Raw genomic sequence first — 16,808 nt, forward strand, 5'->3', positions numbered from 1 at the left:
ATGAGCTACAAATCTTCTCAAAACTCGCTACCACTTACAAATTTGCTAATGACATCACCACAGTGGGTCGGATCTCAAGCAACAAGTCAGAGTACAGAAAAGGGAGAGACAGTTTAATGGCAATGGTTTAAAGACAACAATCTCTCCCTCAATATTAGCAAAACAAAGGAACTGATCATCAACTTCAGGATGTAGAGTGGAGGACACACCCCTGTCTGTGTCGATAGTGCTGAATACAGCTTTAGGTTTCTCACAGTAAATATCACCAACAATTTATCCTGGCCCATCCACGTCGACACCACAGTCAATAGAACACACCAACACCTCTACTTCTTCAAAGGCTGAGGAAATGTGGCAAGTCCACAACGACCTTTATCAACTGTTATCAAAGCACCGCAGAAAGCATCCTATCCAGACACATCATAACTTGGCATGGCAACTGCTTTGCCCAAGACCGCAGGAAATTATAGAAAGTTGCGAACGCAGCCCCATTCATCACGAAAACTAGCCTTCCTTCCATTGACTCTGGCTACACTTCCTGTTGCCTCTGGAAAGCAGCTAACACAATCAAAAACCCTTCCCATTCTAGTTATACTCTCTTCCATCGGGCAGCAGATTCAAAAGTTTGAAAACATACAGCAACAGATTTAAGAACAGCTTCCTCCCCATTGTTGTCAGATTTAAGATCAGGCCTCTCATATATTAGAGTTAATCTTTCTCTGCAACTTCTCCATAGCTGCAACACTATATTTTGCATTGTGTTCTATTACCCTGATGTATTTATCTAAGATATGATTAGTTTGGTTAGCACTCAAAACAATACTCTTCACTACATCTCAGTGCATGACAATGAATCGATTCAAATTGTATTGGGGTAGCCTAGGAGAGTGAGACCCAAAGTGTGAAAAGTAGATCTGGTTAGAGCAGGCCTGAGCTCTGCACATTTCTTTGGATAGTCTTTGGAGGTGTCAGGTACCCCTTTGGACATGGTCCTAGGTCACCTTTAGGTAAGGTCAGTTGCCCTATGGAATTGCTAAAAGGTATAAATATATGTAAAATAAATGCATAAACTCATTAACTGTCAAGCTTATTGAAACTGTAAATGGGCTTGCCAGAATCAACTGTAAAGAGAACAGTCAAGAAAACCCGTCAAAAGTATCATGAGGACCTGCCAAGTCACTTAAAATTCCTACCTATTGAATATGTGAAAAAAACAGAGGCACTGTTTCACTTTGTCTGTTTACATAAGCTTAAGGGTTTATATTAATGAATTAGCATTGCATAATGAGTTTCACATTCATTCATTATCACAGTGCCTGCCATTTCATGGTTCAAGTGACTGCTAGAAGTGATTATAGATTGTTTGTATTGGAACTATGAATTCCAATGCTTGTTATGATGGATTGTATTGTTATGAGGCATAATGTATTTGAAGGAATGTAAATGTAGTAAATTAGGTTTTATGACCAAGTAACTCTTTTCATTATGGTGAAGTCTACAATGGACACTTAGATTATTATTTTATAAAAGTTATTTTATTTTATCTGTACACGGGTTGGGATTTGTATTTGGTGGATACTAGGTGAGTTGGCATGGTAGGTGCAAGGGAAAATTGTGGTATGTAGTGGGTATAGGTTGGGGTAAGTTGATATTAAGTTGGCATAGGGTCAATAACCTTTTTACTGGCAAGTTGTCAAATTCTAACCAATGTGAACAGAGGGGCACAGGTTTGCAGAGATGGTATTAGGGGCCATGGAGGTGGGCAATAGTTATGAGTTGGCATGGAGAGTGTGAGGGTTAATGCCAACAAGTTATTTGTTCATTTTAAATTTTGGACATGTGCCTTCCACCCAGCCTACCTCCTCATTATTTCTGGGATTCCCTACCCTGGAGGTTTAACATAAGCAACTCCTATGGACCTGAATGATTGACAAAAATCAAAGATTAAACATGCAGGTATAGATGGTTGCTCCAACAAGTATATTTAAATTTAACTCTCTTTCTAAATCCCAGCAACTCTCAATTCAGCAATTCTAAAGTGGTTAAACTGGGACAATCCCCAAGATGCACAGTTATCCTCCACAGTATTGAAGAGGTGCAGGCAAATCCATCCTGTTGATGGCTGCCTGTGCATTTCCATGATGTTGCTGTGTAGTCCAGTACTAAATATGTTGCTAAGTGGCTGCAAGAGTGACTCAGCAAGGGGACCCAAGTTTTTGCAGGCTGATACCTATTATAGTCGACATTACCTAAAGCTGGACTGTACCCCTTAAAGGTGGAGTGTTCTTTGATAGTAGCAGAGACTAGAACTGCTTGAGACACATTGAAAAACATTAGAGGATTACTGAAATGAGGCAAAATGAAGTAGAATGCATCCTTAGGTTTATAGTAGCTGTACGGCAGTCACTGGTGAGGTTCATGAATCAGAGGGTAGAAGTTTTCTTCTATCAGAAGTCCAAGAGGCCCTTCAGATAACAGTTCAGAAGGCTGTGGGAGCTGAAGCCTGCGGCAGTCATTGCCAACATTCTGATACTGAAGATGTAATTAAGAAAATTAAGACCGCATACAAGTGGTCAAAGTTAATGAAAGCATCACAAAGCTAATCCTCCTAACTGTGCCACCAGTCTCTCAAAAAAAAAAGACAGGCAGCTTGTCACGGTGGTCAGCAGTGATCAATCAAGGAGGATGGAAACACCATACTGTAACTTGCTACATCAATCTTACACGTACACTTTCTGCCAGCAGAGCACTGGCCAAAAGCACTGCATGTGCTTCAACCGAGTGGCTGCGTCTCAAAATCTAAGAGAAATAATCCTCAGTAAGGCCAAAGGAAACGCCATTCAGTCAGGGGGTCCTGGCACAGCAAATAAAGAGCACTGTCTGATATAAATCCAGCAGCTTAGAAGCAATCAGTTGGCCACTGAGAGCAGTCAGGGTTAGGCAGTCCATCATACTATTGAGTGTTGCAGGTCCAGCAGTCGGGAAGCTCCACATATATCCATCATTAGTCATGGCTGTCCACTAAAATTGGTCAAGGGTTGCCATGGTCTATACTGGGGACCTGGGGGTCCTTGTTAATAAGTCAGTAATTGCAACCACATAGGTGCAATTATCACAATATATGGGCCATTCAGCTCATCAATTCTGCTCTGCCATTGGTGCTGGTTGACATGTTTCGCAGCTCCATTCTTCTGCCTTCTCCCCATAACCTTTTATCCCCTTACTAATAAATAACACATCTGTCTTAAATACACTCAATGACTTGGCCTCCACAGCCTTCTGTGGAAATGAGTTCCACAGATTCACATTCAGCTCAGTTATAAAGGGTCGTCCCTTCACTAGAGAGCTTTGCCCTCTAGTACCAGGCTCTCCCACAAGTGAAACATCTTCTTGCTGTCCACTCTATCCAGGCCTCTCGGTATTCTGTAAGTTTCAATCAGATCCCTCCTCATCCCTCTGAATTCCATTGAGTAGAGACCCAGAGTCCTCCACTGCTCCTAATATGACAAGCAAATCAATACGGAAGGCAGATGGTACTTTGGCATTCACTAGAGGGGATTCAAGTCCAGAGTAAAGACGTCTTGCTGCAAATGCATAAAGCTCTGGCAAGACTACAGCCAGAGTGATGTGTAGAGTTGGTCTCCTTATCTAAGAAGAATGTATTTCTCATAGGGTGAGTCCAGCAGAGACTCACCTTCACCAAACTAATTCCTAGGATGGCAGGACTGACATATTAGAAGAAATTTAGGAAAATGGGGTTGTATTGTCTAGAGTTTTGAGGAGTGAGAGGTGATCTAATTTAAGCTTACAGAATTCTTAAGTGTGTGACACGTGAGTTTAGATGACATGTTTTCCGTTGGTGGTGAATCCAGACTCAGGGGACATAATCTCAGAATAAGGACAGCCAATTTAAGACTGAGTTGGGGAGGAATTTCTCCACTCAGATGGTGGTGAGTCTTCGGAATTCCCTACCCAGAGGGTTACAGAAGCTCATTCATTAAGCATAACATATTTCTAGATTGCTGGCAACTGGTGACATCAAGGTGATCTACCATGGGGGAGCATGCATTATGGGCTGAATGGTCTAATACTATTCCTATGTTCTTACTATCCATCATAGATCTCAGACAGCATTTACCCATCATGTCCATCTTTGAACAAGCCAGTCAGTCCCCTTCCACTCATCCTTTACGAAAAGTCTTCTTTTCCAAGTAGATTATTTTTCAAGTTTCATTTAGATTTATGGCTTTGCAAAAGCAATACTTATTTCTTACTGAAACAAACGGAAACTGCTTGAGAAACTCAGCAGATCTGGCAACATACGAGAAGACAAAACAGAGTAAACGTTGCAAGTCCAGTTGCTTTTCATCAGAACTCATTTCAATCCATAGCTGTGTGAAGTAAAAATGTCATATGATCCAGAGCCCTTTCTAAAAAAAAGCAGAATATTGAATACATTTTTTAAAAATTTGCTATTACAGATCCATCTGCCTTTATAATTTTTGCACACCTCTCAAACATTGCAGCTATTAGATTTTTTTAACATTGCTACATTTGCTCTACATTTAATAACTGGCTGTGCTGCACAAAGACAGTTTGATCAATAACGCGTACATGTATTGAATCTACAGCTAAATCTATTCTATATAAAGAACATTTATTCCATGACAGTAAACTAATTTTCTTTATCACATTATTTTCTACATCAAATTAGATCAATTCTCAAAATTGCTTGATAACCAATCAGCTCCCACATTCAAAATAAGCAATGCAACCCAGCAGGCTAAGGAAGATAGGCAAAGTATACATACAGAATAATAGAAAGGAAGCTTAGAAACAGATGCAACTTCTGCTGACAGCCTTGTTTCAACTGAACTCCTACTGGTAGCCATGACCCAACTCCCACCAACAACCCTGACCAAATGGCTACTGACAGCCTGATTTAACCTAATTCCAAATGAGACCCAACTCGCATATTCAAATGAAACGACTTAAAAGTAAATATCACTTACTCTTAATGTGAAGATGATGGGTATGCTGGGCATAATAGGTGAATTAAGTTATAAGTGTTAGTGGCCTTTTAAAAACTGAAATACAAAAAAGCAAATTATGCACTGAAAAATTGAAATTAATGACCAGACAGGTGATAAGTCAGATGAAGATAGGTTTAACTCAAAATTATGCTCTGCAGCACTGATTACTGTAAAAAGGGAGGAGGCAGATTGGAGGTGCACCAAAACATTTTAAAATAGTCTAGCTCTTGTGCTCAACACCCATAGACCATTAATCATAAAGCACTGTTGAAAAACTTAACAACATGTGGTATCAATAGAAACAACACACTATAAACATTCTGACCTGATGCTTCTCTCCATAAACTTTTAACTCTTTTTCAGTTCTGTCTAGTGCCAGGTCCTGACGTTGAAGCAGCTGCTGAGTTTGATGAAGTAATTTTAAAACTTCCTATGGAAATAAACGCTTCTAAATGTTAGTTATATTTTCTATATTTTATGAAGTAAGAATTTCAGAGTTTAAAAAAAATTATTTAGAAGCTAGCAACCACGGATTTGTGTACACTGCGTTTTGCTTATATTTACTCACTGTTAGATCCATAAATGCACTCACCATTGCCTAATATTTCAAACATGAAATGCTTTGTTGCAAGTTACTGCAAGAATATTACTAAGAAGAGGGTTCAAGGTAGCAATAAAATCCATGAATTCCAATTATCTTTAATATCTGCAACAATTTGAACATTATCCAAATCCTTAAGAACAACCTGTTGCAATCTGACTACCCTTTACTGACCACATTTCAAATTACAACTCAATAATTTAAATGGTTACAAAATATACACTTCAATCACACACAATTTAAATGCAGGAAATCCTCAGTCAGGGATAAAATCACAATGAAACTGAAAAAAGCGTGGAAAATATGAGATTCATAGTACTTCAAAACTATTTTCTGCATATATGAAAAGTAGATATGAATGAACAGCTGGGCAAGCCTGGTAGAAAGTCACAAGAGTTTTACTCCAACGTTACTTGAACATAGGAACATGTTCCTGATTATAAGTAATTTATTAAAGTTATTCAACAACAAAGAAAAACACTAATGACTGTTCAATCTTTTGTTCTGCCCAGTCAGTTTATTATGCTGTTATTATATGTGAGCTAATTTTTAAAAATGAAACAAAATATTGAAATTTAAATAGAAGCAGTTGTGAACTGGGAAGGGGAACAGAGCGGGGTAGAAGAAAAGGGGAGTAGACTGGGGGTTAGTTGAAGGGTGGTACACGAAATGCTGCCACATCTCAGTTAAAAACCTGGCAGCCTGAACCAACCCTCTTGAGCTATCCTGACCCGATTCCTGCTGGCAGCTCCCATCCTGGTACAACTGGACTCCCACTTGTGTGACAGCTCACACAATGAAAAGAACAATTGAGCTTACCGCTGGTAAGTCAGCCACAACTTTATTGCCTTCAGTAAAATTTTACTTAGAAAGATTTGTATTGACAATAACATTTGGAATACAAAAGGTGTTATGTTTAATAGTCATGATAGCCATATTCTAATTTCAAAACCAAACAAATAACAATTGGATGAATAATGAGTTTGTTTGTGGTAACAGATGAGGGAGGAATGTTGGCCAGGACGCTGGGAGAAATTTTTGATTTTCTCTGAATGTTCCAATAAGCATTACCCGAGAAGAAATATGAAAGAATGCACAATAAACCAAATGGCACAACTTTAAAATGGGTATAGAAACCGAGACCTAGGAGGCTCACAGACATAAATTCTAGAAAGTGGCAGGACAAGTTGGCAGATATGTTGAGAAGAAACATGATGTAAGATCTTCGCCTTCATAAGCAGAGGAAGAGAGTATCAGAATACAAAAGCAACAAAGTTATGATGAACTTATATAAGTCACTGATTAGGATCAAATGGCGCATTCTGACCAGTACTGGACACCACACTTTAAGAAAGAATGCCAATGCTTCTGAAGTGATGCAGAGTGGATTTATTAAAACTATTCCAGGACAAATGATATTTGTTCTGTGAACAGACAATAGGAGCTGGGATCTGTGAAGCAGAAAATGTTAAGGGGAGATGTAATAGTGGTATTAAAATTATGATACATACATAAATTACGATGAAAATTATTCCTCAAGCAGAAAGAAAGGTCAGTGGACCCAAATATTAACTCTACTTTCTCTCCACCGTTGCTGCCAGACCTGCTAAGTTTCTCCAGCAATTTCTGCATTTGTTTCAGATTTCTGCATTAACAGTTCATTGGATTGTTTTAAAACTATGTCTAAAGCCCAATTGAGCACAAGATCATGAGCTGCCAGCCAGGAACTTACCTTCACAGTAGATATAGTGCAAGGGCAATTAAAGCATTTGAGGGGACAGAAGTGACATGGATAACACTTTATTGCAAGTAAAAGCTCAGATTTGTAAATGTATTGCTGTTTTACATCGTCGGCTATCTGAACAATGCAATTGCAATGTACCTAAAAGAATGAAGCCACATAGTTTATCCATCCTTTTACTGTATTAGCACCCTCTCTAAGAGAATGCTACTCTTTATTTCACACTCAGCATAGCATAATATCTTGTCACTGTTCAATATGGCACCATCACTTGCTAGAAAGCCATCAAACAACTGAAAACATTATCTTTTATTGAGGCAAAGAATGATAGCTGTAACCAAATCAATTGAAACCAAGTTTCAATACATATGGGCCTGGCTTGTTACACCTGATGCTGCAATGCTCTATCATGCTGACATAGTGAAGTTCCTCCTACTCAACTCTTCAGTATCCATCAGATCCTCCTTGCCTGTTCCAGCTCTGCAGACCACAGCATGCTAGGATCATGGAGCACGCTCTGACTGGAGGATCCTGCAATGTCCCCAGACCGATTCAAGCTTAGGAATCTCATCTTCAGCAGGCATATCTAGTGGTCCTCGATGGCCGTAGTGAAAGAATGGATTGCAATACATCTATGCTCTGCCTCAGGTGAGAGTTGCGCAACAGAATCATCGACTATGATTGCAGAAGATACCCTTGCCTCTCAGTAACTATTCCAGTCGGGCATCTGGCCTGTGAAACTAAACTGGACCCCTATCATAACAAGCAGGCATCATGGAAGGTTCCAGGGTACCTGCCACATACTTCTAAGCTGCCCTAGCATTGATCACAGATGACCTGTACATGGATAGAATGGAAGCCATTTCTGTTGGTCAGGGCTGTTGCACTATGATATGATGTCTCAATGCAATACATGCACTGTTTGTAACACCCTGCACCTTGGAGAAGACAGCTATGTTGGCAAAGACTACTTCCCAAGCTGCCCTACTCCCCAAGATTACAGGGGAAACAAAATGAAGGAGTGTAATCTGGCACTTTTTGTACTGTTAACAGCTTGACACATCTGTAGGTTGAGGATTGAGACATTCCCACAGGTTGCCTGTGGAATCTTGGAAGAGCAGTTGCACAAAAATACAGCTGTCAACCCGATAGCCACTGGGATAGGACGCTCACCTCCCTTTCAGATCACAAGTTTCAAACAAGCAGATAATCCCAATTTTATGACAGTATCCCAGGGCATCTGAGGTTTGCAGGAGAGATGTGCTTCATTCATCTGGATTAAATGACATAAAAGACAATATACTCTAGGCCTACTGCACTTCAGCTGTGACTTCTTTATATGGAGCTGTTCTCTCCATTCCCACATCAGTCAAGAAAGACAGCATCGTATACAAGAGCATGTCAGCAAATACTAGAGTTCAAGGTGAGTGCCAATCAATTCTACACCCTTGTGCAGTCCATGAGGCATTGGATTGCCTTTGTGAATTGTAGCGCACAGGTGCCACTTTTAAGATCACCTTTGATTACTTTTGTTACAAAGAGATGACTATGATTAACCTGTAATGAGATGGTCAAGATTGCTTGTGACCAGGATTTGTATCCCACATAGTTGAGCACTACATTCATTGTACATACAGGATACTATGATTACAAAATGCAGGGAAATGGGACTACTTCAGTTTGGGATACCTGATCAGCACGGATGAGTTGGACCAAAGGCTCTGTTTCTGTGCTATATAATGAAAAAGAATCTTCAACCTGTACTGTGAAAGTGCCTGATACATTTAGTGGCTCTTGAAGGGCCTCGCATTGCTCACAAATATAGATGCGTGGTCACTGAAAAAGCACACTTACTCTGCCTCTCTGGTTGCTGCTGCAGCAATTTTCCATTTCCATTGTGTAAAGATCACTTTATATTTGAACTGGGGCAAGATACTGCTTTAACACAAAGCAGGTGCGTAAGAAATTATTTACTGTTTTAAAATCATGCTATGAAGCACATTGTGAGTTGCACAGGCAATGTTGCCTTATTGGAAAAGTGAGGGAAAAGTTTAAGCAAATCAAAGACACCTGTATGTCTTCAGGGCAATTCTGCCCAGAGACAGGCTTTTCAACTGGCACTAGCTGTTATGGCTTCATGACAGCTCAGCATGGTAACATGGCTCTATTGGTCACTGTGAGGGTCTGTGTTAAAATTACATATAAACTTAAGACAAAACAACCCCCAGAAGTTTGCAGCATTCACGTCTCTCTCTATTCCACTGGTCTGCAAAACCGTCCTCTCCTACTCTTTGTTAGAAAAACGGAAAAAGGCTATATTCCAGTTGCTGAAAGGGAGAATACCAAATCTGACAGGAGAAAAAAGACACCTTGATCTAACTAAGCAACTGGTGAGCTAAGGACAGATCATCACTGCACAAGTAACACAGACATCACAGAAGAAAGGAAAAGGACAGTGGAACAAACTCATCCAAATTTGAGCTTTTGGACCGATAATTCAGAACTGTCTTCCTCGGGACTAATATGCTTTGTCTCCTCCATTCAATATTTGTCTTGGTTGGTTTTTCTTCATGAGTCTTTGAATGTGTGCACAAATTCTAAAAGGAATAATGTTTAATTTGCATAAATTTTAAAATCCACTCCTATTCCTTTTCTTGTCTAACCTATATAGATAATTAGCAATTCTTCTGGTTGACTTTTTGTCATTGGTTAAAAATGGGTATTTTGCAATAAATGGTTACTTTCTTGATATTTGAAAAATTTGGTGAGCGTATTCCTTCTAAGTGGACTAGGCAGTTAGGTAGCATTGGGCAATCCAGGAGTTTAATTAACTTTTCACATTTACGACAACTCAGGTTTGATTCACAATTGACTTTCCAAATTTTCCTACCATATCAGGGACCCCTGTTAACTCCTTCTGTGAGCAGACCCCAGACTAACTGTGGTGCACCCCTTTGACCAATTTGGATGGACAGCCTCAACTGATAAGTGACCAGGTAATTGACTGATCTCTGTTCATCTCCCTGATTGAAATATGAATCTCCAGACTGCTTACATTGGACCTGTAGCACTTACCATAGCCCACTCCTCAGACTGAAATGATTCAGAATCCCTGACTCTGACCACCCGAGGCAGCCTATTTATCATTTCCAAGTCCCTGGACTGCGATCAGACCAATACCCTTGACTAACTGGGATGCCCTGACTGAACAGAGTCCCTCATAATTTGGTTAAGGATTACTCCCATTAGACTTTGAGACATTGTCATTTGGCTGAAGCATGTATAAAGCTTTTGCTGCGTATGCCACTGACACAGGCTGTACATGTGATTTGATATAGCATGGTATTGAACAGCAACATTCCCACAACCTTGTCTGATCGCTGCTGACAATCATGACAAGTTAGCTTCATGTCTGCATTAAATGTCAATGAACACAGAAATACTGTAAGCCTTTAAATTTTGAAAGAGGTGGCAAAGTGAAAAAAGGCATAGCAAGGCAGAGTTGCAAGTGGGCAGAGAGCGAGTGAGTACTAAGAAAGTAAGCAAACAGCCTTCAGGTACACCCTACTCCAATGATGAAATGGGTATCTGTCACTGCATGCAAAGTAGCCTGGCAAAAGCATTACAATGCAAGGTGTTGGAATATGCCAAAGTGCAGCTTTGGATGCACTGAGCCAGAAACCTTGAGTGTAACATTGAACAATATTTTCAATGTCAAGAACCTAATTTTTCCACTCTCACCATATTTTCATGTTTGACTCACCACTGTTCATGTCATTCAGGGGCTGGAAGAAATCAGCCCTCACATTTTATTTATAATATAGCAAAACATAATCGCTAGAGCCAAGTTTCAAGTAACAAGTTTGCCAAGCTTGGTTTTAGTACAGCTCAAAACAGGCACGTAAGCAATGCATTAAACAGAACAAACAAAAGATACCTCTCATAAATATGACGCTGCCATTATCTTATTCATATTATATTCTAACTACTGTAAATTAAGTCATGTTCAGAGCCAAAGATCTATTCGCAAATTTCAAGGTTAGGGAAGTGGGGACAAGTTTAGCTGGTTTTGGGATGCGGTGGGGGGTGGGTGGAGACAAAAGAGATTTTGAAGCTTGTGAAATCCACATTGATACCATTGGGCTGCAGGGTTCCCAAGCAGAATATGAGCTGCTGCTCCTGCAACCTTTGGGATTTCACAAGCTTCAAAATCTCCTCTCCCCATCGCATCTCAAATCCAGCCAAAATCATCCCTGCCTCCCTAACCTGTTCTTCCTCTCACCTACCCCTCCTCTCACCTCAAGCCACACCCCCATTTCCTACCTGCTAACCTCATCCCTCCCCCTTGACCTGTCCGTCCTCCCCGGATTAGCCTACCTCCTCCCTACCTCCCCACCTACAGTCTCCTTTACTGGCTCCATCCTTGCCTCTTTAACTTGTCTGTCTCTGCTCCATCTATCTTCTCCTCTATCCATTTTCAATCCGCCTCCCCCTCTCCCTATTTATTTCACAACCCTCTTCCCCTCCCCCACCATATTTGCATTGATTTATGCTGAAATTAGCTGCCCATTCGAATCCAACTTTCAAACACCACCCATAGCACTTCAGATGCAAATTCAGGTTCAGTTTAAATGAGTTGAAGGTTACCACTCCAATCACCAAAATGAGCAACTTATTCCAGAAATCATCCACCCTCTGGATGAAAAGGTTTTTCTTCACGTCCTTCTGACATAACCCTTCCATCAATCACCTTAATTCTCTGCACCCCAGCAAATGGCCTCTCTACTTGTAGAAATAAGTCTTCCCTGTCCACCATATTGCTGATCATTTTGTGCACCTCAATTAAGATAACCTTAAGCCTTCTGTTTTCTAAGAAAAAAAAGAGCCTACTTAATCCTGCCTCATGCCTGCAAATTTCAAGCTCCGGCAATATTCTTGTAACATTCATTTGTATTCTCTCTGAAGCAATTATGCCCTTCCCATAATGTAGGAAGCAGAACTGTACAGAAAGCTCCAGCTGTAGACTAACTAGTGTCCTATATAGCATTACATCCTTGTTCTTGTATTCAACACCTTGTCCAATGAAGGAAAGTATCACATACACCTTCTTTATCATCTTATCCACCTGCCTTGCCACTTTCAGGAGACTGTGAGCATGCATAATCAGGGTTTCTCAGGCCTTCACCATGCTCAATAAATTGTTTCTCCCATCCCTTCCCCCCAAAATTCCAGTTATCTGCAAATAACACTGCAGTATCTTGCATCATTTAAACTGTACATCCAGCTACACAGGTGTCGCTGCCACACAAATCTGGTCGTAGAATTTTAGCAAGTGCTCATTTCTTTGTTTTTATTTGTTCAACAATTCAGAACACTGTCAACAAAATAATACATTTTGCTAAAACAAGGAATCATATGATACACAACTCCAATGACTATGGTCTAGATATTACCATTTGTGATGTTGATTAGATATGTAAAGAATATGACATGGCATTTTCCTGTTTTTTTAATGCAAATTAATCGGAAATTGAAGTGAATGCGCACACAGGGAACTATCTTATGAACTATAACAGGCTTAAAAATGGAAAAGAATGAAAATTTCATTCCATTTATAGTGACATTTCAGCTTGCAAGGAGGCATTCGTCAGTTCTGGCATTAAATTATTTTATGCTAACCTTTTTGTCTTCTTGAAAAGCCAGAACATCTCTAGATAGCCTCTTGTTTAACTCTGTTTTCTTTAAAATAAAAGAAAAGTGCAAAAATATTACACAATTGTTTGTACAACTGCATATAACTGCATCTATGTTGCAATTGGGAAATTACAGTCAGCATGTCAAAACTAAGTGTAAAATTAATATTTTAAAATCGTTGAGGCAAGGGTGTGAAACAGTTCATCATAAAGCAGCAAGGTATGGACTTTCTATTCTCAGAGATAGCTTAAAAAACAGAGCCAAGCACAATTTTACCAAGAGAAGAGAAAATAATCAGAAATCACAAAATTCCGATCAGGTCCAAGAAAGTGCCCTCCTTTTGAGGTAGGGGTGCATCGAGGACTCACGTAAGGAGAACAAGTTACTTTGTTCAGCAACACAAATATATATGTATCTTGCTACACTTATCTCGGTATCACCGAGACACTTGCTACTCCACCCAGGTTAACATGAGCAGCTGGGAAATATGCATGTTAATCGTATTCAGTCAACCATTGGGAGGTTAACAATATCTCTGTTTCTGAAGAAGGGTCTAGGCCCAAAACATCAGCTTTCCTGCTCCTCTGATTCTACTTGGCCTGCTGTGTTCATCCAGTTCTACACCTTGTTATCTCAGATCCTCCATAACGAGTCTCACATTCTACTCTTCCTGTAGAAAGCCTTGTGGCTTCAGAAGGACCTTACAGGATCAAGATCAAAACTCACAGTGGAAGAGAATTTTTTAAAAACAGTTCATTACTTGTTTTTACCATAGTAGTTATTTCAAAATGCGGTAACACAGTACATAAACTGTGAGTTTATAAACTGAAATCAATTCTGAAACATTATTTTTACTTTCCTTATTAGCAATACTATGCTACAATATTTCTCCAGAACAATGTCATTTAAATTTACAGAAGTTAGAATTAAAATATGGAGAAATTAATTTTCCTAAGTGTAATTTACTCTGTGTAATTTTGATTTTGTGTTATAGTACAGAATGTATGATAGCAAATCAAGTAACTTCACTCCTGAATTTATTTTCATAGATGTAAAATAAGATACTAATTCACTACTACTTGGTTTGTATTATTCCACATCAAAAGATGTGCTTTCTTTTTTATAAACTGCTCATGGTGCCTCAATGATTAGCATCAGGTATCCGGGTTCAATTCCACCCCTAGGTGACTGTGTGTGTGTAGTTTGCACATTCATCTGCAGTTCCCATTATCTCCTGTTAGTCTGGGTGGGTTTCTTTCGGGGGCTCTGGTTTCTACCCTCAGGCCAAAATTGTGCAGGATAAGTGGTTTGGCTATGTTAAATTGCCCATTGTATCCAGGGATGCACAGCTAGGTGGATTAGCCATGGAAAATGCAGGTTTACAGAGATAGATTAGGGAGACGGTTGTGAGCAAGATGCTCTTCAGAGGGCTGGTGTGCACTTGATGGGCCAAATGACCTGTTTCCAAACTGTAACAATTCTATGATTCGATATTGATAAATGCTAAGAAGAAATTCACTGTGAAATAATTTGCATTTATATCTGCTAAATTCCAATTTAGGAACAAAAGGTGACTAAATTTTAAATTTGTATGACACCATCAGCAATTTCTGCTTCAGTTCTTGTAGTTGCTGCTGCTGTTCTGTAACTTGGATATTTTCTTCTCCCAGTTTGCACTGAGAAGTGACCTTGGATCTTATCAAGTTTGCAGTTACTTTCTCCAGTTCCTGAACAGAGACAAAAGCGTGCATTAGGTCACTTGAACATCATTCATTTTGAAACTGCCGTTTTCTAAACAAAAATCTAAATAACTCTGCAATATCAGAACAGCAAACTGTAGCGGGTGACCATTACCAGCCAAAGCCTTCCAACAGCTTTACTTTTAATTGCACAAGAATGGTACATATTTAAATCATTAATTTACTTCACTGTTTGAACTGATGGGTGTAAAAAATAAATGCTATGTGCTTTGATCTCAATTAATGGCAACTCATGGAACTTCAAGTCATAAATATTCTGCCCTTTTCTCCCCCACCCCCTCCCTTTCTGGTATAGGGTAGTCTGCTTTATATCCTTCGCTCCTTGAGCACATTGACATTTACTCAGGCAAACGGCAGAGGTTATGAATGTAGCACTCTGATAGTATCAAGGATTCTTGATGATGCCATCATATTGAACTAAGCATTCAGCACAGTAATTCTATTATCTGGCAAATGTTTGGTCTGTTTAACTGTTTTCTGAAAAACTGGAATTCCATCAATCACATCACAATTGTTGAACTGCTCTGGACTAAATCAACTTGTGGGACCAATAGGTTTAATTTTATATGGTAACTGCACATGCAGTGTAGTAGTTTTACATCCAAATCTTAAAAGTGTAGCCTTTATTCTATATAAAAATTTCCTAAGTATTAAACAACCTAAAGAATTAATATGCATCAATTCAACAGTCAACTCCATTGAAACTACAGGAATAGACTGGAAGTAAAACCTTAAGAGGTTATTCAGGCCTTTGAACATGTTTGAGATCATGGTAGTTTGCATTCTATCTCCATTTGTCCATCTTGGCTCTACGTCCCTTGCTCCACTGGTCTAGCAAAAAATTTGTATTTAAAATGGGCACCTGCACAACAGCACCCTCTGTGGAGACTGTGCACTTTAAAATGCACATTTATATTTGTGAGAACTACATATACGAGTAAAATCTCCAAAATAAATGTCATCATCCACTTTGGTAAATACTTCACACACACACTCTTTATGCTCATGCAGATGGTTTTTGGGTTAGAATATTTTTTGTTTATAAAAGTAGCAGTCACAGAGAATTCTGCACAATGTTTACACAGGATACATAGTATTAATCTCAAAACTATTTTGTAACCATTTCACACCAGAAGTCCTAAATCTCATTCATTTTACCTAAATAATATATTTGAATCTTTCTCAAGGAAATAAACAGGAAATCAGAACACACAACAGATTCAAAGTTTTTCTTATTTTTATTTTTCTATTATTCTTAGATTTTTCTATTATTCTTATGACAGGATACTAAATACAACTGCATGTGGAGGATAGTGGGTCCTGTGGGCATCACTATTTGTTGGGAAGTAATCAAAGTCATAGAATCATACAGCACAGAAACAGACTGTTCAGTCCAACGCATCCACGCTGACCAGACATCCCAGTCCCATTTGCAGCATTTGGCCCATATCCCTTGAAATACTTTCTATTCATGAACCCATCCAGTTGCCTTTAAATGTTCTAATTGTACCAGCCTCCACCACTACCTCTGGCAGCTTGGTTCATACATGCACCACCACCTGCGTGGAAGTTTTACCCCTCGGGTCCTTTGTAAATCTTTCCCCTCTCACCTTAACCACTGCCTTCTGGTTTTGGAGTCCCCCAACCTGGGGAACAGATCTTAGCTATTCACCTTATCCATGCCCCTCATGATTTTATAGACTTCTATAGGGTTATCCCTCAGCCTCTGATGTTCCAGGGAACATAACCACAGCTTATTCAGCCTCTCCCTATAACTCAAACCCTCCAGTCTGAGCAACATTCTTGTAAATCTTTTCTGCACCCTCTCAAGGCTAACAACATCCTTGCTATAGAACAGCAACAGAATTGTATGCAGTTTTCTAAAGACATCCTTTTACAGCCACAAAATAAAAACATGATTGCAGCTATTTTAAAAATTATGCTAGCTTAGATTCCAAATCAAAGGAATAAGACATTGA

General features: G+C 39.4%; 1 protein-coding gene across 1 annotated transcript in view; it reads right to left on the reverse strand.

Moving 5' to 3' along the window:
• The window catches only part of LOC125459512 (coiled-coil domain-containing protein 73-like), an 85,486-nt gene that overhangs the window by 39,541 nt on the left and 29,137 nt on the right, over positions 1-16,808 (reverse strand). Inside the window, exons 7-8 of the mRNA XM_059651846.1 lie at positions 14,668-14,796; positions 13,055-13,114 (exon numbers count right to left, since the gene is read on the reverse strand). Coding sequence (XP_059507829.1) covers positions 13,055-13,114; positions 14,668-14,796 — 189 coding nt within the window. The remainder of the gene's footprint in view (positions 1-13,054; positions 13,115-14,667; positions 14,797-16,808) is intronic.

This window comes from Stegostoma tigrinum, chromosome 17, assembly GCF_030684315.1.
Source record: "Stegostoma tigrinum isolate sSteTig4 chromosome 17, sSteTig4.hap1, whole genome shotgun sequence".
In the NCBI taxonomy this organism is placed as follows: domain Eukaryota; kingdom Metazoa; phylum Chordata; class Chondrichthyes; order Orectolobiformes; family Stegostomatidae; genus Stegostoma; species Stegostoma tigrinum.